The 22,635-nt window shown below is 46.2% G+C and overlaps 1 protein-coding gene and 1 long non-coding RNA gene across 3 annotated transcripts; one reads left to right on the top strand and one right to left on the bottom strand.

The window, feature by feature from the left end:
- The first annotated feature begins 1,090 nt into the window (after positions 1 to 1,090).
- LOC120094839 (uncharacterized) lies at positions 1,091 to 6,223 on the top strand. The gene is made up of 3 exons (XR_005489531.2): positions 1,091 to 1,998; positions 2,903 to 2,959; positions 3,693 to 6,223. It is a non-coding gene; the product is annotated as an uncharacterized LOC120094839 (long non-coding RNA).
- A 1,845-nt stretch (positions 6,224 to 8,068) lies between these two features.
- Ncr2l1 (natural cytotoxicity triggering receptor 2 like 1) lies at positions 8,069 to 22,086 on the bottom strand. Of its 2 annotated transcripts, XM_006244494.5 has the most exons (4): positions 21,750 to 22,086; positions 21,179 to 21,508; positions 17,866 to 18,049; positions 8,069 to 8,448 (listed from the first exon to the last, which is right to left on the bottom strand). In XM_006244494.5, exons 1-4 carry the CDS (start codon positions 21,805 to 21,807, stop codon positions 8,349 to 8,351), a joined length of 672 nt encoding a protein of 223 aa, XP_006244556.2. In that variant the 5' UTR covers positions 21,808 to 22,086; the 3' UTR covers positions 8,069 to 8,348. The 2 variants fall into 2 exon arrangements, with proteins under 2 accessions (XP_006244556.2, XP_038940410.1); XM_039084482.2 differs by lacking the exon at positions 17,866 to 18,049.
- Positions 22,087 to 22,635: the final 549 nt, after the last annotated feature.

Raw genomic sequence — 22,635 nt, 5'->3', positions numbered from 1 at the left:
GCCCTTTTCTAGATTCTTCCACTCTTGCACACTGGCATGTGCACACACACCTGCCTTCTGTGTGGACACAATTGAAAGTAAAATAAATAACAACAGAACAATAAACAAGGACTGGGGTGCCCCTAGTGGTGGAGCATTTACCTAGCGTGTACAGCACCCCAGCTTGTTGGCTACCCGACAGCATGAGGGGAAAAAAGGAGATCACTTTACCAGGCTAGAGAGTTGGCTCAGTGGTTAAGCGCACTTGTTGCTCTTGCAGAGGACCTGAGTTGGTTCCCAGCACCCACTTGGTGGCTGGCGATTGTCTGTAACTCCAGTTCCAGGGCTCCAAATCCTTTTGTTGTAGCATCTTTAAAGGCACTGGGCATGTGCACAGTGCAACACATATTCATAATGAAATAAATAAATCTACAAAATGTTTTAAGGAAAAGGGGGATGTGAGACAAGAGGAGGGGAAGGAAAGGGAAGGGAAAGCCATTACATTTTCTTGATCCCTGTGCTGGTTGTTTTTGTCGACTTGACATAAACCGAGACATATCTGGGAATAGGGAAACTCAATTGAGGAATTGTCTACATTATATTGACTCATGGGCAAATCTATGGTGCATTTTCTTGATTAATAATTGATGTGGGACAGCCCAGTGCATTGTGGGTAGTGTCACTCCTGGACAGGTTAAGCTGGTGGTCTACTAGATAGCTATAACCCTAGCTCTAGAACCTCTGATTATTAGGACTAACAACCATACAGGAAGAAATGGCAGCTCACACTTTACAAGGATGAAGAGTTAGATATTACTAAAAAATATGACGCATATGTTTTTTAAACATCACAAGTAGTATTAAAACTTCCTTCCCTATTTGCAAGATTAAAGGTTATTAGACCTCATGTAAAAAACAGGTTTTTTTTTTAAAGAAACACAATACTGTGAACATTTGAGTAGAAATAGGAGATATGGCTGCAGGAAAGCAGTTTCCCCTGGAAGGAATTTACGTTAGCAACATTAATAAGATGTATTCAAGATGAAAATTATTAAAATAAATGCAAAGATACTTCTTCTCTTTAGCATGATGGAAATGGAAATGATGGAAAGATACTAATAGAGGCATAGAAGGTTTTAGGTCAAAGATAATTGCATGTGCTACTGCGTAAAACAAATCGATTCCACCTTCCAGAAAGAGCGTGGTGAGATGAATCACAGTCCATTTTGAGAAGCTAGGGAAAGTGGCCTGCCTACCATGCATACACAGTCCTGGGTTAAACCCACAAAACTCTTTAAAATGACAATGGTGGTCTAGCTTTATGATCGCAGTACTCAAGAGGGTGGAAGCAGGAGATCAGAAGTTCAAGGTGAGGCTAGGAAGGTGGCTCAGAAGGTAAAGGTACTTGCCACCAAGACTGGCACCTTAATTCAATGCCAGGACCCACATGGTGGAGAGAACTAACTCCTGATATCCACACATACACCATGGCATGCTCAAGAGCGCGCGTGCACATACACATACACACACACACACACAAAAGATAAGATAAATAAACTTAAAAAGTCCAAGGTCACTCTCAGCTATGTAGAAGTTTGAGGCCAGCCCTAGGTACAGAGATTGTCTAAAACCAAAACCAAAACGGACCACTGAGACTGCTCTTTGGAGAAGGGCCTCTCTTACTAAGCACAATGACTTGATTTCAATCCCATAGACTCACAGGGTAGGAAGAGACGTGATTCCTATTCATGATAGAATGTTGACTGACTCAATCTTGCCCAGGTTTCATTCAGGCAACCACAGCTCCTGAGTTTAGAAATGCAAAGGTCCTGCTCTACCCAAGAGACACTGCTTTGCTTCTGATATCTGGATCTTACAATCTTTTCACTCTTTCTTCTATGATGATTCCTGAGCTGCCCTGTCCTGCAGGGCTGTCATCGGAGGAGGTTGGGGACCACCTAGGAGAGAATGGGGGACAAGAGACTTGAAGAAGGATGCCAAGACAAAAGTCTGATCAAGGTGACAACTTTTATTTTTTTCCCAAGGCTGAATTTATACCATAGCAGGGGTAACAGAGGGAGGGGGGAATCGGGAAACATCTATGAAAGCCAAGGACACAGTGCTCTTGTGGTCAGCTGATGTCAACAGGATGTTGGTTTCTCAGAAAGGTCACAAGTTTGTCATATCATTAGGCATTCTGACCACCAGATTTATATTCGCTTTCTGCTGCTGGCTGGGGATTTTCTGTTGTCCTGACCTCTTAATGAACCCAGTCATACTTTAATTATAATTTTAACATCAATAATGGAGGGTTTTAAGGGCATTGCTCCCAACACTGAGCCATGGGTAAGGACATATAATATACCATAAATGTCTACAGACATTTATTCTCTGCAAAGTTTCTCTGATGAGGACTGAGACCTACCCTGGCCAGTGTGATACTATCTCCATTTAACAATGCAATAACAGCAGAGTCACCCCTAGAGCTTATGAGCTCCCCAGACATGAGGCTTTGGTCATGTTTATTTTTTATTTTTTTTTAAAGATTTATTTATTTATTTATTATATATAAGTACACTGTAGCTGTCTTCAGATACACCAGATACATCTCTTTACAGATGGTTGTGAGCCACCATGTGGTTGCTGGGAATTGAACTCATGACCTCTGGAAGAGCAGTCGGGTGCTCTTAACCGCTGAGCCATCTCTCCAGCCCTGGTCATGTTTATAGTACCATGCATGAATTTCCTTCAGTGGAGTGAACCTTAAATCCAGTCAGAAAGGGCTTGGTTACCTTCACAACATCCGTACCCCAATAGTGCTTATGGGTCTGACTTGCCAGGACAATTGTTATTGTAGTTTGCAGGATTCACAGCGGGGGGGGGGGGTAGAACTGCTAGTGAATGCTCCCTCCCTCTCCCCTAGCACAAGAGAGTACTTTCCAGGACAAAGGCAGCTAGTTCACAAGGAGGAAGCTTCTAGGTAAGCACTATCTTGATTTCTCCAAGTCTTGTACAAAAGTATGTGCTATTTTCAGTACCAGGACCTTATTGTCAGGTTGAGTGGGCACTCGAGAGCAACGGCAAAAGCCTGCTATCACTGTTCTGGGATCTCCCCCAACCCACAACTTGAGTACTGTATCCCACATCTGGAACTGAGATTTTTTATTTTGTATTCTATGACCTGTGGGAGAAGCATTAACCCCCATGTAGGGTAACTCCATTTACATTTGTGTGTGTGTGTGTGTGTGTGTGTGTGTGTGTGTGTGTGTGAAGTGTGTATGTGTGGTGTGTGGTTTATGTGTTGTATGTGTGTGTGTATATGTCTGTGTGTTGTATGTGTGTGTGTGGTGTGTGTGTATGTGTGTGTGTGTGTGGTGTGTGTGTGGTGTGTGTGTGGTGTGTGTGGTGTATGGGTGTGTGTGTGTGGTGTGTGTGGTATATGTGTGTGTGTATGTGGTGTGTGTGGTATATGTGTGTGTGTATGTGGTGTGTGTGGTATATGTGTGTGTGGGGTGTGTGTGTATATGCATGTGTACAATTTTATAAAATTGTAGGCTTTGATTTTTCTGCTTCTATTTTAATAAGTGTTCTTAACCTATACACCAGAGATAGGGAAGAAAGAAGGTTTGTAGGATGGGGGGTGGCAGGGGAGGGGTGATTTGTGGATCCGTTTAGAAGTAGTTCACTGAGGCAATTCTAATTTTTGTTGTCAGGATCCTAGCAGTCCACTCTAACAGCAAACACCAAAAATGAATTCTTAGCAGAGGCGTGACCTAACAGAAACAGAAGTCTCTGCCAAATCGGCATGAGCCAGCAGAGTCGTCCAGAATCAGCCAGAATACCATGAGAAGTCCTTTGCTGAGTTTCTCTCTAAAAAGGGAAGACCAATAAGGACCAGTGAAGACCAGCAAAGACCAGTGACGACCAGCGAAGCGTTGCACGGTGTAGCGGTGCAAGAGCAGCCTCTCATTACCCGTGGGGTTCTACTTATACTCTTTGTAAACATCACACACTCTCTCAAGGGTCTGCTCTCAGCAAAACATCAAGTGCCCTCTCACAAGACAGCTTCCAGAAACACATTGCATGACACAACTGAGTTTTATAGAAACCAGAAACTTCCACTTCACAAAATAGTGGGTTTCAATATGGCTCTCAGATAACTCAGTGTTGGTTACCGTTTCCTCTTTGTTACCCTATTCCCCTCCTCACCTAAGCCTCCCCTTACTTTCTTTATAACCTGTGTCCTTCCATCCCCTCTTCCATAATCTCTCTCCCTTTCCCGCTGCTCTTTTACTTCCTGTCTCCCACAGAAACTCCAAGTTAAACTCAGAGTTCTAAAGATTTGACAGTGGAACTCACCTATGAGAGAGAACATGCTGTGTTTGTCTCTCTGGGCCTGGTCTACCTCATGTGGTATAATTTTTCCCAGTTCTACCCATTTATCTGAACTTTTCATAACTGGATTTTTCTCTACAACTGAATGGAATTCCGTTGTATAGAGATACCATCATTTGTTATACAGCCATTAGTTGATGGACATCTAGGCCATTTCTCTGTCCTAGTTATTGTGAATAGAGCAGCAGTGGACATGAATGAGCCCCTGTCTCCCTCATATAACAGAGTCCATTAGGTATATGCCAGGAAGGGCAGAGTTGGGCCACCTGGCAAGTGCATTTCTAGCTTCTTGAGGAGCCATGCCAATTCCCATAGTGACTACAGCAGTTGGCACTCCCAATAGTGAGTGAATGCTTTCCCCACATCCTCCCCAAACGCTTGTTTTCCTAGTCTTAGCTATTCTGATTGGGTCAAGAAGACAGCTCAAGACAGGTTTAGTTTGTATTTCTCTGATAGCTAGTGACTTTGAACACTAATGTTTTGTAGTGGGCTGGAGAGGTGGCGAACGACAGTGATGAAAACATTTACTGTTCTTACAGAGGACTGAGTTCTCTTTCCAGCACCCACACTGGGTAGCTCACAGATGCCTGGAACTCTAGCTCTGGGGATCCAATGCTCTCTTCTGGTCTCCATGGATACTTCACCCATGTGTACATACCCACACACAGATCACACACACACACACACACACAGAGAGAGAGAGAGAACACACACATACTGTTGAAAATAGAAACAAAATCTTAGAACCCTCCATTCTTTAGCCATTTACACTTCTCTGAGAACTCTCTGTTTAGTTTTACTTCCATTTTTAAATTGGGTTGATATAGTTGTGAGCTTTAGTTCTTGGTATATTCTGGACAGCAATCCTGTCAGATGCCCGGCTGGAAATAACTGCTTCCCATTCAGTAGGCTGTCTGCCTCTTCAGATGCTTAAGTTTCCTTTGCAATGAATGAGGTTTTTTTTAACTTCATAAGGTCCCACAGGTTGGCTGTTGGAACCATTTCCTGCGTGAACACGGTCCTATCCAGAAAGTTCTTACCTCGGCCTGTATCCCATAGTGTACACCCGATGTCTTCCTCTAGACGTTTCAGAGTTCTGGGTTTAATATTGAGATCCTAGATCCACTTGGAATTGATGTACATATGTACAGAGTGAGAGAAGGGTCAAATTTCATTCATCACATGTAGATAACCAGTTTGCCGACATGGTGTGTTAAAGATGCTACATCCTCCCCTGGATGTATGGACTATTTGGGTCCTTAAGTCTATTCTATCGATCAGTGAATCCATTTGTGTGTGTGTGTGTGTGTGTGTGTGTGTGTGTGCGTGTGTGTGTGTGTGTGTGTTGTTTGTTTTCTGCCAGCACTGTACTGGTTCTGCTACCATGGCTCTGTAGTATATTTCTGGTGGTGTTTTTATTGTTCAGGATTGTTTTGGCCATACAGGGGTCTTTTATGCTTCTGTATTAATTAATTTTAAGATTGTTTATCCAATTTTTGTGAAGAGTTGCATTGGACTTTTGATAGGAACTGCATTTAATCTGTAGATTGCTTTTGGTAAAATGACCGTGTCCACCACCTAAAGTTTACCAATCGATGTGCGCAGGAGGTCTCTTAGGTGTCTTCTTCAGTCTCTCCCTTAGCATTTAAAAGAACATGTGTGCAGGCATTTCTGGGAGAGTGCATGTGGAGACCAGTGGTCAGCTTTGGATGTTGCTCCTCAAGAGCCATACATTTGCTCTTTGACACAGGCTCTCGAGCTAGCCTGGCTAGACTGCAGGCCAGCAAAACCTAGGAAATGACCCGTGTCTGTCCCTACAGAGCTGGAATTAAAGTCTGCCACATCGCAACCAGCATTTCCACATGGTTTCTGTGCACCAATCCTGGGTTCGTGGCAAGTACTACACCAACTGGTTCTTGACCGGACCAAAGCCTCCTGCTTGGTGTAGAGAGAATCTCTTATAGGCATCGCCTGTCAATAAAGAAGCCTGCGGCCAATGAGCTGAGGCAGGAAATAGGAGGTGGGATGAGAGAGAGAGGGGAGGAGAGAAGAGGGGGAGGGGGAAGAGGGAGAGGGAGAGGAAGGGAGGGAGGGAGAGAGAGAGAGAGAGAGAGAGAGAGAGAGAGAGAGAATTCTGGGAAATAAAGGTGACAGATTTTGCTCTGGGAACTCAGACATAAGAAGACAACGAGAGGGGCTGGGGATTTAGCTCAGTGGTAGAGCGCTTACCTAGGAAGCGCAAGGCCCTGGGTTTGGTCCCCAGCTCTGAAATAAAGAACCAAAAAAAAAAAAAAAAAAAGAAGACAATGAGAGAAAACCAGCCACGTGGATGCACTCAGCTTAGAATAAATTAAGAACTGGTTGGAGAACAAGCTGAAGCTTATGATGTAGGCATTTATTAATAAACAAGAAGACTCAGAGTCATTACTCCAGGGATCAGAGAAGTCCTGGGTGGAAAAGCCCAGGAAATAACAGCTTGGTTCTTTAGGAACACACAAAAAATCATACATCATACTGAGGTGACCATTTTCTGGATCAATTCTCCAAAGACCCACCCAGAACACCAACATAGATGAATTCCACTGAGGCCTCTCCGGACACACTAGATGTCATAGGGCTGTAAATACCCCGTGCCTCATCAATGCCACCCCAGGGGGGGAATTACACAGAAAGCCATGTTCACAATGAACCATCCTTATGAGACTGAAGCATGCCTTAGGACCTAGGATCTTCACAGGAGGAGGTGGAAGTCTCCCTGACAGGAATGTGCTTTCCTGACCTGAGATGAGGGGTCCAGCCACTCCTCAGCCTTCTGGGTGAGATCACATGAGCTGGATGCTATGTGGTGATGTGTTTGCTCTTGGGAACCTTGGGATGAAGTTGGCTCCAGCCATTGCTGACGTAGAATGAGTTCATGTACCATCCTCCCCCCATGCCCCATGGGGCCACTTTGCCTGTAGAGTCCAAAGAGATAGGAACAAGAAAGTGCTGATATGTCCCAGAGAAAGCGCCTGAGCCATAGAGTACCTGGGAGGAGACTGAGAGGTGAAAGAAGGTGGGTGGGAGGCAGAGGCACACAGGGGGACAGCTTGGGTTGGGACCCTTGCAATGCTGGCCCCTGCCTCAGTCCAGGCCAAAAGGCATTCAGCTAGCAGCAGAGCCTGGCTCTCCATCCCCCTGCCTCTGGAGCCTCTAACTCCCTGTCTCACCAAGGGAGCTCTCTACATTTCATTCTTGCCAAGAGGTGATGGCCTCACTCCTGCAGCCTCACTCTGCTCACACACTCCTTGACGCTCATGGGATGCACTGAGGAGTCAATGATAAAATGAACACAGCATGTTGATGTGCTGTACTGATCCAAACCTACAGATGCCATCTGCTTCTCTAGGTGTTTCCCAGGCAACAGCAGTTTCCCAGTTTATCTTGATTCCTCTCTCCCAGTTGCATTATTGTCAAGGTGGGATCTTGTCTTCTTGATCCATGGTTGGGAGTGTTCCGAGGAGCACAGGTGAAGGCAGAAATCTGAGTGTCTGACTCCCAGAGCAGAAGGCCCCAGAGGTGGGAGTGCAGGCTGCTTCATGAGCAAGGGACCTGCCCAGTGGCTAGAATTGTACCATCCAGGGGAAGGACGAGGGATGGGGATAGCATGGAAACCATAATCTTCATGACTGCCCCAAAAGGAGACAGGGGGAAGTACTTTGCTCTGTCTTTATTTCAGACAAACCCACCTATTTAGGGGGAATGACTAGAGTGTTCTAGGAATTGGTTCCTCTTTCCTGAGGGTGCAGAATACGTTCCCTAAATGATGGATGAGATGAGGAGGGTGGGCAGGGCCAGGTGGGGACATCCTGAGCCTTAGATGTCACCTATGATTACAGGCTCAATTCGTGTCACAGGTCCTCCTTAGCCCCCCATGTCAGCTCCTTCTGTGAGAGACATGGCTGAAGGTCACTATTGTGTAGCTTCAAGATCTGTCATCCAAATGACCTCTGTGTGACAGCAAATAAGACGATGAAGATCACATTCTTGATGAGAAGTGCACAGACCACGGGAACCACACTGAATACACAGCCCCTGCAGAGAGAAGAGATTGAAGGTCATTGCAATGGCCACCCATGCAGCAGAATCGTCCCACATTAGACATGCTGGCAGTGGAGAGCACAGAGCTCAGGTCTGGGAGATGCATGAAACAAGTAGGGCTAACCCAGCATCTTGGCCTTCTCTGCAAAATGAGTGAGGACCACATCTAGGGAAGTGATCTCTGTGGTCAGCCTTCAGACCCTCTTCTGGAGACAGTCACTGTACCTTAGCCTCATTTTCCCATTCATAAACCAGGAAGAACCCAACGTCACTGAAAAGCCCACTTTGGACTTGTCATGAGTTTAGCAAAATGGTTCTCCAAGTTCCAGGTAGAGAGCAATAGACGTAGAAAATAGACCCAGAGAGGAGAGCGAGCCCTGCTGACCCTGGGCAGATAGGGAAGCAGATGAGGACACACGGACTCTGTGTGATAGGACACAGGGACAAAAGGAGCAGATGACAATGAATCAGACAAGGGTCACATAGAGTACACAGAGCCTTCTGAAGTTTCTACTACTCTCTCCTCAGTGACTGAGGGCCACTCGGGTGACTAAACCAACTTGGGCCTCTGCAGAACACATCAGATCCAGCGTACACCAATAAGCAGCATCAAGAGCCACAAACTTGATGCATTTCCTATTGAATTTTGATGTATCTTCATTTAAATGCTGAATTAACACAGAGAGAAAACGTTTACTTCATTCCGACTAATCTAAAATGACTCCTCACCGTCTTGTCCAGTCTTTATCCATGCGTAGACCTATTTTAGCATGACACTAATTCTGTTTTAAAAATCATTTATCTGTATATAATCTCCCCAGAGAATTTGAGCATACATGTCCCTCTGTATATCATCAGCCACACCAGCCACCTTCTGATCATCATATTTTGCAGATTATTTAAAATTTACACTGCACATCATCATCTTGTCTGCTAAGATTGTCCTTCAACCTCAGTATCTAGTATCCGTGATTCTAATGTCAACAAATGCCAAATTTCCCATCAGTCAGAGAAGCACAATCCTTTGTCAGTTATTAGTCATTGATATTACTCTTAGTTCTCTAAGTTTTTATTTTTATTTTTATTCATGTGTACATAGTGGTGTCTCATATGCAGGTTTGTGCATGTGAGCACAGAGGCCACAGGGGCCAGAAGAGGGTGCGGGATGCCTCTGGACTGGTTATTATATAAGTGGTTGTGAGTTGCTTGACATTAACACTCAGAACTGACCCCGGGTCTTCTGCAAGGGCGGCAAGTACTCTTAACTGCTGAGTCCTCTCTGCAGTCCATTTAAAAAAATTATTTATCCCTATACAATTTCCATGAAAATTTGAGCATGTATGTTACCCTGGATATCATCACACGTACAAGCCGTCTTCTGAAATCCATAATTTGGAACTTATTTAGTGCAGAGTGAGTCAGGTTTACTGCAAGTTAGTCAATGCAGGCTTAGAATTTTAAAATATTTGTGCTGGGGCCTCGTGTGGAGCTCAGAGCATGGGCTAAGGACTCATGAAGCCTTGGGTTCTGTCCTCAGCACCAAGAGAACAAGAGTCTTACTAAAACAGACGCGACGAAGCATGAGATAATTATGATGATGAGATAGACTGGGACTAATCGGAGACTTCAGGTCATTGGCGATTTGTATCAATCACTGGTGATATCTATCAATCATTGGTGATATCTACCAATTCATTCACCCATTTAGTTATTGCATTTCCTACCTGTTTCTTCAGCCATCACCTCTCCATACACATATCCATTATCTATCCATTCCCCCATCCTCAAGGAGACAATGGGACCCAGTCTCCACTTCTTTTTTTCTTCGTAGCCCGGCTATGGAGAAAGGCTTTGCCACGTGCTGCCTGTCCCAGGTTCAAAGCCGTGTGTTGAGGCCTCTACAGCTCCCAGACAAACTAGGCTCCTCTCATCTTTATAAATTGATTAGCCTGCAGGGTCTGTTACAGTGAGGGGAAGCTGGCCAACACAATTGCCTGATAGAAATCTGAAAATCTTATTCTAAAACCCAGAGACCAGTGGCTAGGGGTGGAGCTTGGAGGGAACGCATCTATTTGCATGGGTGAGGCCCTAATTTCCATCCCCGGCTTTAGTAACAACAACAACAACAAAAACAACAACAACGGTGAGAATTTATGTCCAGAAATTGTCATTCCGTCCATGTAGAATAAGGTGCTCACACCAGTGTTGAAATCAAACAAGAAAACAAACTAAGTAAGCAAAGCAAAGCAAAGCGTAGCAAAACAAAAGCAAAAAACTCAAGAGAGTCCTCACCATAGCTGTAAGAGCTGAGGGACTCGGCAGGCACAGTGGCAAATGCCTTGAATCCCAGCACTTGGGGGCAGCACTCGAGTTTACAGCCAGCCTGGTCAACACAGAGGTCAAGGACAGCCAAGGCTACACAGATCTTGTTTCCAAAAAAGAGTTGTGTGTCCCTCCCCCTCTGCTCTAGTGTCCCTTCTGCTCTGGTGTCCCTCCACTACAGGAAACTAAAGCTACAGAGGTTCCCGACTTGTTCGAAGTCACGCAGTTTACCTGCCATGAGAACACAGGCTCAGGGTATTTCACTACATCATTACACTCCTAGGTTGGCAGGGCAGATGGGCTTCGTCAAATATGCCACTTCCTTCCTTTTACTACTCTGGTGTAAAAGAAATGTAGAAGGTGAGCTGGGGAGGACATGATCCTCCTTCCCAGTCAGTCACCACCTGTCAGCTCTCTGGGAATTTTTACACAGACTGGGGTGACTTGAGTTCACTCCTGCCTCAGCCTTCCCCTCCCTGGCTTCATTCTTATCTCCCACATTTTTTCTGGGCAAGGGCTGGGGACAAAACGTATTCAAACAAAGAGCCCGGTGGCCTGAAAACATATTGGTAACACCTGTCATGTTTGTGAAGTTGACGTCAGGGTCTGGAGAGAGAGGACAACAACGGTTGACTTGGCAATGGAGAGTGGGTCCTGTGTGGGACTACGTGTATGAGCTCTCAAAGTTGGAAACCTGCAATAGACAGTAGTACTTGAATCACCTGCAAGATGGCACATGGAATGGACAGATAAATGGATGGGTGAGAAGTGGAAAGATAATTGGTGGAGAGAGAAAATGGAGCTCAGGATGGAAACTAACACTGCTACGGAAGAAGCAAGGTTTTCTTTTACCAAAATCCAAAGAAATAGTGCAGAGTCATCCTCAGCCAGAGATAGTAAAAAAGAAAGAATGGAAGGAGAAAAGGAGGAAGGGTGGGAAGAGGCATGAGAAAAGATTCTGGGCAGTTTGAGTTGTGGCAATAATTCTATCGCTGGCTGGTGCTCACTCTCCAGCGGCCCCATCCTCTCCCTGGCACTGTTCCGGCTGCCTCTGTAAGTCACATCACCTCAAGGTCGGTGCAGTGGCCACCCACACTCCCACACCATCTTTCAACCCAGGTCATTCCTACAGCTTCCCCACAGCCTCTGGCCCTGTGCAGTTCAGAGGGTCACTTCCTGGCATTACCAATTAGAAATGCGTGCTGTGGAGAGCACAGAGCTCAGGTCCGGAAGATGAATGAAGGAGGAAGGGTTAACCCAGCATCTTAACCTTCTCTGTGAAATGAGTGAGGACCACATCTAGGGAAGTGATCTCTGTGGTCAGCCTTCTGACCCTCTTCTGGGGACAGTCACTGCACCTTAGCCTCATTTTCCCATTCATAAACCAGGAAGAACCCAACGTCACTGAAAAGCCCACTTTGGACTTGTCATGAGTTTAGCAAAATGGTTCTCCAAGTTCCAGGTAGACTTAGAAAATAGACCCACAGAGAAGAACGAGCCCTGCCTGACCCTGGGCAGATAGGGAAACAGATGAGGACACACAGACTCTGCATGATAGGACACAGAGACAAAAGGAACAGGTGACAGTGAATCACAGGGAGGCCACATGGAGTATTTATGACATATACTTGTGGGGGTCTCTGCAAATCCATGGCCAGCAGAGTGTCCATCTGCGTGAGGCAAGAAGGACAGCTGGATCCACAAATTCAGTGGCTGGTGTTAGTTGAAACTTAGAAGTCTGACCCTGAGCAGTTTGTTTTAGGCAAACTTAACTACAGCACAATTAGAAAAAAGAGGTTCCTGATTGTAATTAACTCAATCCTGTGTATACAACAAAGCTTATATAACATGATGATACCGAAACTCTTTTTTTTCTCTCTCTGTATTTTCTTTTTCTTTTGTAATTGGATATTTTTATTTACATTTCAAATCTTATCCCCTTTTCCAGTTTCCCATCAATAAACCCCCTATCTCCTCCCCCTCCCCCTTCTTGTATGAGGGTGTTTCCCCACCCAACCACCCACCCCTTCCTGCCTCCCTGCTCTGACATTCCCCTTTACTAGGAGATCCAGCCTTGACAGGACCAAGAGCTTCTCCTCACATTGGTGCCCAACAAGGCCATCCTCTGCTACATATGCAGCTGGAGCCATGGGTCTGCCCTTGTGTACTCTTTAGGTGGTGGCTTAGTTCCTGGGAGCTCTGGTTGGTTGGTATTGTTGTTCTTATGGGGTTGCAAACCCCTTCAGCTCCTTCAATCCTTCCTCTAACACCTCCATTGTGGATCCCATTCTCAGTTCCAAAGTACAAATGACATGCTCCATAAAGATGGGTTCTATTGCCTGAGAAACAGTGCTCGAGATGAGGATGTTGGGTGAATGACTGAGATAAACGTAACAGTTGTGGTGGGGAGGGGGCAGCCAGGCAGGTGTGACTTAACCACATGGGTAGGGTTGTGAGGAGAGAGGTGACCACTCCCTGATCTCTGGCAGAAGGCAGGCTTTTCATCTCTTCCTTTGAAGAGACAGCAATGCATGTTTAGCATGACTGGTTCCCCAGTGCTTGCTTACATGTAAGCACAAGGCCATCATACGCTCTACATATAACAACATACTGGCTAACAAAGCCAGAAATGGTTCATGCTCATAATCCCAGCATTGGTGAGCTGAGGCCAGAAGATCACAAATCCACAGGAGGCAGCATGGGCAACAAGATGAGACCTTGTGTAAATAAATAAGAATGGAATGGCTTGGGTTGGGGATTTGGCTCAGTGGTAGAGCACTTGCCTAGCAAGCACAAGGCCCTGGGTTCGATCCCCAGCTCCGAAAAAAAGAATAGAAAAAAAAAAAGAATGGAATGGCTTGGTCAATGACCTGCTTACTAACTAAAGCTTAGTGGGTAACCCTGTAGTGTAGTTATACAGAGCAGTGTAAAGTCCTGCTGGTCTGAGCACACACTACAGCCCTGCTCCAACCATGGCTAGTGATTAGACATATAGAAATGTAGAAGTGTAGAGGTCTAGACCTATAGGTTAGACATATAGAGATATAGATTAGATATATGTATAGATATATAGTATATGTAGTGTAGGGGGTGGTTATGATGCTTTGATTGGAAATTTCCATGTGATCCTGATGGTCCTGTTCTCCAACTGGTTCTTGATCAATCAATAAAGATGACCCCAGTCAATGACTGGGAAGAAAAGGTGGAATTTCTAGGTTCCTACAGGCAGGCAGGAATAGGGAAAGGGAATTCACCATGCTTCAGGGGGAAAGAGAGCCCTCAGCCATGTGAGATCTCACGTTGAGTGACTTTAGCCACATCCCTGATAGGGCCTGGGGTAGCAGGCAGGAGATTAGAAACACAGCTAAGCTGAGGGCAGATTTTTAGTGTTGAGCAAGGAGTAAAGGTTTAAAAGAGGCCAGCTACTGAACCATATGGCAGGTTAAAAATGAGCGTGTGTGTGTGTGTGTGTGTGTGTGTGTGCGCGCGCACACACACACACACACACACGTCTTCCGTCCACGAAACCAAGGGAACCAGGGTGGTGGCTGGTCATGAGATATGCCCTGGTGCTGGAGAGATGGCTTAGTGGTTAAGAGCACTGACTGCTCTTCCAGAGGTCATGAGTTCAAATCCCCCAAACCACATGGTGGCTCACAACCATCTGTGACAAGATCTGATGCCCTCTTATGGTGTGTCTGAAGACAGTGACAGTGTACTCGTCATATATAAAATGAATAAATAAAATCTAAAAAAAAAGAGAGATATGCCCTGAGCTTTAAGTGAGGTAGTAGAAACTACATGATACAGTATAGATATAGAAATAATTGATAAATGATAGATAGATAGATAGATAGATAGATAGATAGATAGATAGATAGATATGGTGGAGGTATCATGGAAAATCACTAGGAAATGGAATTGAGCTCAGTTAAAGAATAAATCAAAATAATAATCTTGAAAGCAGTTCATGTAGTCATGCAAATGCTGATAGACTGGGGTTACATGCCCCTCTGTGCTGACACCCTCTCCAGCCTCCTGCCTGTCTCCTATCAGGGTGACAATATCCCCAAGGCCACTTGGTAAGGTCAGCAGTTGACAGAGCTGGAGCGGTAACCAGTGCAGGGAGGCTGGCTCCTGTCTCTCATCTTGTGGTCGCCACAGTACCTTCCCTGGTGCCAGCCTCGGCCCCCAGAGGAACCTGCTGCTAGAAAGGCCCTGCTTCTGGCCTTGGCTAACTGCACTGCTTCCCAAGTCAAGGCTGCCAGGGTTCTCTTGTGTTTCCTGGAGCTGTGAGCTGTTGTCATGCACTGGGCTGCAGGGCACATCCTCAGGGCAGCACTTCACCTATCTCTTTCCCAGACTTTGCACAGACTGTGGGGCCCCTGAGGTGCTAGGTCTCTGTACTGGCTGGTTTTGTGTGTCAACTTGACACAAGCTGGAGTTACCACAGAGAAAGGAGCCTCCCTTGTGGAAATGCCTTCATGAGACCCAGCTGTAAGGCACTTTCTCACTTAGTGATCAAGGGGAGAGGACCCAGCCCATTGTGGGTGCTGCCATCCCTGGGCTGGTGGTCTTGGGTTATATAAGAGAGCAAGCTGAGCAAGCTAGGGGAAGCAAGTCAGTAAGTAACATCCCTCCATGGCCTCTGCATCAGCTCCTGCTTCCTGACTTGTGTGTTTCAGTCCTGACTTCCTTTGGTGATGAACAGCAACATTGAAGTGTAAGCTGAATAAACCCTTTCCTCCCCACTTGCTTCTTGGTCATGATGCTTGTACAGGAACAGAAACCCTGACTAAGACAAACACCATGTACCCATGCACTGCTTAGGGCTGCCCTCACCCAATGACTGGATGCAGGGGTATGAACACACCAGGCCTTCTGCCTCTGATAGAAGCAAGTTCAGGTGTTCACCAGACTCTGTTGTGTGACCCACACTACAGCACACCTGGGAAGCTGGCCCTGTTTATGACCCTTTATTGATTTCCTTCCCTGCCCAGCCTCATTTCCCTAATGACTCTTCCAAGGACTACTTCCTAGACATTTTCATGAGGTTTACTTTCCCATGCCCTACCTATGAGGAAGTCCCTGCCACAGGAGGAGGGGGCTCCCTACAATGCCTGCCCATCAACAGGGCAGGGGCTCTGCTCTTCTGTCACACAGGCAGAGAACTCATTGAATCCCAGAATTCTCTGTACGGACAGCTGGGATGGCTGCTGCTGTCCTGTCTGGACTCTGACCAAAATGATCAGAACTGGTGCATGATCCCACGTAATATCTACACTGGATAAAGTTAGGGGGTGGAAGAGGTACAGTGGTAGTCAGAATGTGAGCAGGGCGCCTGCCTCCTGTGCCTTGGAAAATAAAGGCAAGGAAGAAAAAGTAACTTCTGGGAAGATGGCTCAGTGGTTAAGAGCATATACTGCCCTTCCAGAGGGCCTGAGTTACATTTCCCAGCAGCCATATTGGGCAGCTCACAGCTTACTGTAACTCTAACCCCAAGGGATCAGATGCCTCTGCAGTCTATTCAAGCACCTGAACTCAGGTGTACAATTTACACACACACACACACACACTCACACACTCACACACTCACACACTCACACACACGCACACACTCACACACACAGACTCACACACACACTCACACACACATGCACACACACATACACTCACACACACACTCACTCACACACACATGCACACACACACTCACACACATGCACACACACACACACGCTCGCACGCACGCACGCAGGTGCAATGAAAAGTTAATATTTTTAAAAAGAAAAGAAAGATCAGTGCTAACACTCACTAGATTGCAAATGTTATTGAGTCCGTGAAGGCTGAATAAGTACCTACCCTGTGCCAGACACTTGACCTGGTACCAAGCAAACAATGCGAAGAGGGGAAACACTAGGCCTGCCTCCAAGCCTGGAACAGGAGTCTACACTCTCAGAGAAATGAGTACCATGAACGCACCACATCTAATTTGCTAGGAATATGTTTTTTCTAGATGCTGAAGATGGAAACAGATTCTTGTGCATCCTTAGCCCATTCTCTGAGCCAATGATCGGCCATAGAGGAAATGTTTTAATAAACTAAACCCAAGATGGCCGCCCTGCAGTACCACCACCCCATTTCAACATTGGGGATCATCTGCAAATCTTTTATTTATTCTTGTTTATGTATATGTGTGCTTGCCTGATATGTTTATGCACTGTGTAGGTGAAATGTCTGCCCATGAGAGCCAGAAGAGGGTGCAGATACTGGGAATATAGGTGACATGATATGCCTTGTGGGTATATCTTGTGTTCTCTGTGATCCCAAAACCATGCACTGAAACCTCTAGAACTTGGAGACAAAGTACACCCATCCTCCGTTAAACCTATTGTCTCAGGCGCTCATACAAAGATGAAAGGTGACTGACATAATCATGGGTTAACAATCTCCTGAAAAACCTTATTTTAGCTTATACAGAAACCAGGAGCTCTGGCGAGTTTAATCCCTAGAAGTACAAACAGAAAAAAGTGCAAACCACTTCACAAACTGACGTTCCTTCAGTCTATGGTAGTATGTGCCTTGTGTCTATGGGAGGGTGCTCCCACCATCATTAAAATCAAATGAAACAAATAAGTAAAGTCAAACAGAATGACTGAGCAGTACTAGTGATGGTTGTCATACAATATCCAGGGAGGCAGTTGGTAGCCTCCTCTAGCTTTGATCTGGGATTCCAACAGCGTCCCTCGGAACTGTTGGGTCACAGGGTCCCTGGCTCACCCAATGTTACATACACATATGGTCTAGAATCTGTCCTGCTTCTGGGTTGGCAGGAGTAACAGCATTCATCAAAAATGCCATTTCCATCCCCCCCACTACTCTGATGTGCAAGAAAACATGAGAGCGAGCTAGGGAGGACAGGAGCCTCCTATACAGCCAGTCACCTCCTCCATGTCTTGAAATATCTACAGAGACTGAAGTGACTCAAATCTGATCCTGCTCCACCCACCCCACATCCTCATTCCCACATCTCTCAACACAAGGATGATGAAATGAAGGGTGTCCAAGCCAGGAGCCAAGAAATTATACCTGGTAGGATCTGTCCCATTTTTGACGGTGACTTCAGGATCAGGAGAGGAAACAACAGCAGTGGACTTGGGTAGGGATGGGGTCGTAGTTGTGTCACTGGGCGAGTATTTTGTGGTAACGAGGATGGAAACCGCAGTCAGCTTTTCAATAGGAATGATGTCAGGAATGGACACATCTGAAGAAACTGCAGGAAGACATGTATAGATAATGAATGGGTAGGTGGGTGGATGGACGGAAAGATGGAGGGATGGATGAGAGATGGATGGCGGGAGAGATGTATGTATGTTTGTTTGTATGTATGTATGTATGTATGTATAGATAGATAGATGGATAATGGATGGAGGAACAAATGTATGTATGTAAATATAGATTGATGGATAACGGAAAGAATGATGGACAGATGGACAGATGAGCAGGTGAAAAGCAATGGAGCTGAGGATGGAAATAAACATTGCCATCCAAGAAACAAGGTTTTCTTTTGCTAAACTCCAAAGAAAGAGTATGAAGTCATCCTGAGTCAGAGGCAATAAAAGCGGAACGGAAGGAGAAAAGGAGGAAGAGGGGAGGGGAATGGGGAAAGAGTTCTTGGTCCTTTGAGTTGGGAATTCTCTTGCCTGCAGCTCACTCTCCACCAGCCCCATGCTCTCCTGACATTGTTCCCTCTGCCTGTGGAAGTCACATCACTCTCAGCCTGTCCTTTACTGGTGTATTGCAACTGAGCCCCGTCTTGGGGTTGGCACAGATTCTCCTGGTTCTAGGAAGTGAGGCCTGTTCCTTTGCTCTCTGCCATCCCTGACACATCCACTGTTACTTGCTGGGGATGTAGAGCCCTGCAAGGCACAGGTTATTTCTCAGAGAACTCAGATTTCATAGTGGGGACTTGTAAGTACGTTTGTCACTACTGAAGTGAGCCTAGAGACTTTTTCCTCATAAGCAAGTGTCACTTCTAGTCTACTGAGGCAGGGTCTGCATTTGAAATAAGACCTTTAAGTTGTTTGTGCCCACAGCAAGGCCTGCGATGCACAGTTTAGAAGCCCAAGGTAAGGCCACTGATGGCATCTTGGGAGCAGGAGGGTAGATTGCAAGAGGCTTCCTAAGAATGTAACTTCTAGTTAGAGATCTGGGAAATGGGACCCGACTGTCTTCCAAGTCCACTGCTTACCTTTTACTGAACTGTGCTACCCAAGGGAAATCCACTTCTTATTGTCCTGAAACTCAGATGAAGATTGTGGGAGAAAGCCAGGCTGCTAGAAACCCTGGCCTCCAAGGTATCCTTACCTGACCTAGCTCTCTCTATACACCATCAGCGTGTACTCCGGAAGCCTGAAAGGATGGCTGAAGTATGAATTGGTTTTCCTCAGAGCTCAGAGAGAGTCGTGTCTCATTTTGTTTTTTTATTTGCAAGAGCCACGAGACATGTGGCCCATGGAACTCAAACGCTTTAAATGATCCCTGTGTCTGCGTGCATAGAAATTGTCATGTGAGTGTGCATATACATGTGTGAGGGTGTACATGCATGTAGAGGCTAGATAGCAACCTCAGGTGTCATCCTGATGTAGAGCCCTGAGTACCTTATTTTTTGAGGCAGAGTGTCTCATCTTCTTCTTGAAATTTGCTGATTTAGCTAGGCTGGCTGGCCAGTGTGTCTCAAGGATCTATTATTAGTGTAGGCCACCACCTCAGGCTTTTTAATGTTAGAACTGAGGTTAGAACCCCCATGTGCATGTCAGGCCCTACACCAGCAGAGCTGTCTTTCCAGTCCTGCCTGCACTACATTTGAACACGCCACATACTTTTTACACTTGTCTCAATTTGGGCTTCCATTGCTATGAAGAGACACCATGACTATGACAATTCTTACAAAGGAAAACAATTAACTGGGGCTGGCTTGCAGCTCTGAGGTTTAGTCCATGATCATCTTGGAGGGACTCAAAGGGCCCTGTGGGTAGACATGGTGCTGGAGACATCTGGATCTGAAGGCAGCAAGAAGAAAGAGGAACCCTGGACCTGACAAGCATCTGAAACCTCAAAGCCCACGCTCATGACTTCAACTTCCTCCAACAAGGCCACACCTCTACTACTGTAGGAGCCCATGGGTAGTTCATTCAAACTACCATGATACCTAATATGTCTTCTACATGGAATAGACTTGGGGTCAAAGCTCGGATGGGACTGACCTTCAGGTACTTACTTGACCAAATGTGTAGGCATCATGGAGAGGGCTCTGTTGAAGCTCTGAACATCATAGACAAATGCAAGGAGCCTCGTACCTCTGCAGTGTTCAGAATGAGCTGTGAAGGGGTCTAGGGACCAGTGAAGGTCTCAGGGCTGCCATGCCAAAGCTCACAGGTTCTTACTTATTAATGGTGGATCCAGGATGAGGACTCACATCTTTCACTCCAGAGTCTCCTTTACTGTCTCTCTGCCTCCTCTCTGTCATGTGACCACCTCCCTCTGCTCTGAGGTAATGGTGTGCTGGAGCCCACCGGCCCTGGAGAGGGCTCTCATGGAATTATAGGCAAGGAACACTCAGGAATGGAAGCTTGTGAAAGCCTTAGGGAACTTTAAGATTCTTCCACATTAATAGTGTAGATGGGATAGCTCAGCGGATGAAGGTTCTCTGTGCCAAGCCTGATGACCTAAGTTTAGCCCACATGGTAGAAGGAGAGAACTGAATCCCAAAAGAACATTTGCATGTCTGCCATAGCATGAGCATGTACACACATACAATTAAAATTAGATATTTAAAAACCAAATGGAAGATTTCTGTTAGCAACAGCAGCAAAAATGTTCAGTTCTTACCAGTGTCCTCAGAGGCCAGCAAGCTTCCTAGGGTTGGCCCCAAATTTAGCAAATTGATGGCCTTGTGGGAGGGGTCAGTTTTCAGCTACCAGAGCACCTAGGCATTCTCAAACTTCCTAATGCTGTCGTTCTTTATCACACTTCTTCAAGTTGTGAAACCCCCAATCATAAAGATATTTCATTGCTACTTCATAATTGTAATTTTGCTACTGTTATGAGCTTAAGCTTTTTTTTTTTTTTTTTTGGTTCTTTTTTTTTTTTTTTTTTCGGAGCTGGGGACCGAACCCAGGGCCTTGCGCTTCCTAGGTAAGCGCTCTACCACTGAGCTAAATCCCCAGCTTTGCTACTGTTATGAATCACAATGTAAATATCTGATATGTGATCCCAGTAGGGCTTTTGACCCATAGGTTGACAACCCCTCTACTAGAGGACGCAGTCTCTTGAGTCCTCTCCAATCTCAAGACTTGTTACTCAGGAAGGCTTAAAAACGACATAGAAAGGGGAAGCTCACCTTTTGATACCACCAGGTGAATAGTTCTGAGAATATAGATGAAGTTTCTTTGATTTCCAAAGAACCCACAGTGATAGATGCCCGAGTCGGCCGTCTCTAGCTCAGTCATGGTGACAGTGAAGAAGCTGAACCGAGAATCTTCCTGGATGGAGAGTCTTAGCTTCTCAGCACCTCTGCTGACACTCGACACTAAAGGTTGACAAGCGACTTCTGATGTTTCCTTACACCAGAACTTCTCATTGAAGCGGTATCCGGGATTATGCCAGCATGTCACAGAAACAGTCTTGCCCTCCCATGTTCGAAATACCTCTGGGTCCTGTGCCCAGGAGCCTGGAAATACACGCTTCGTGTCAGAGCCCCATCCTCTGCAGCAGCAGGAGAAAATAGGCTCCCTTCTCAGGGGGTGACCCCTCTTTGTGTCTATGCTCAGAATTTTCTTACAGCCAATGACTGGCCACAACCCGCCATGTATTCTGCCTTCCCAAGCACAGAGCCCCACTGTGCACACCTCCTGCCCCCTGCCCTCTTAGCAACCTGGTTCCTTCCCTCTGTCCTTGTCCCCTGTCCTCACCTGAGGCCAGGAGCAGCAGCAGCATTGAGGAGAGCAGGTATGTGGCCTCCCAGGCCATCGTTCAGTTCTCTTCCTGAGAGAGGGGGTGGGAGCAAGAACGGAGGGATGCTCTGAAGAGAGGAGAGCAGTCCTGGACAGGATTCAGGAGCCACCACAGCCAGTCCTGCATGAACTGCTGAGGAAGCCGGAGACCTCTGTGGACACGAGGGAAGATAGGTAAGGCCAGTGTGGTCCTGTGTATCCATCAGCTACAGGCTTTGAGTCTAGGTCCCTGTACTGAACTAGGTAAAGGCTCTCAGAGACTCTGTGATCTCCTGCCTCATAAGGCCAGGGCTGAGGGCTGAGAAAGCCTGAGGAAAGTGAAGTAAGAGAATGCTCATTTCTCCTCCCCCTAAGAGAATGCTCATTTCTCCTCCCCCACCCCCATTCTCCCACTTCCTCTTCAGCTTAAAGTCTCTGTTATCCACTCAAGATGGACCCACTGAAGGTAGATGACAGAATTAGAGGCCCTTTGGAGACCTGGCTAGAACTCCAAGCCCAGCTTTCGCTCAGGGATCAGAACTTTTCGACCAGCCCTCCTGTCCCATGCGGAGCAGAGGTGATGAGAGGAAAGGAGATGACATTTACTCTCAGGAACAGAAGAACAAGGGGGTGGGAAGGAGCCTGGTCAGGGTGGGGGTGGGAAACCTGGGCATGATAGAAGACTTCAGAATGGAGCCCCAGGCCCCGTGTCACCCCCATACACCCAGCTCCCCAACATGCCACACTCACTGCTAAGAAGTCAATGTAGCCATCACACACATTTTTAAACGAGCTGTCACAGGACAGCGAGATCTTCAGCAGGTAAGGACACTGGCTACCAAGACTGAGAACCTGAGATTGAACC

This window comes from Rattus norvegicus, chromosome 9 (assembly GCF_036323735.1).
Source record: "Rattus norvegicus strain BN/NHsdMcwi chromosome 9, GRCr8, whole genome shotgun sequence".
NCBI lineage: Eukaryota > Metazoa > Chordata > Mammalia > Rodentia > Muridae > Rattus > Rattus norvegicus.
This window is presented reverse-complemented; position numbering and strand designations above follow the sequence as displayed.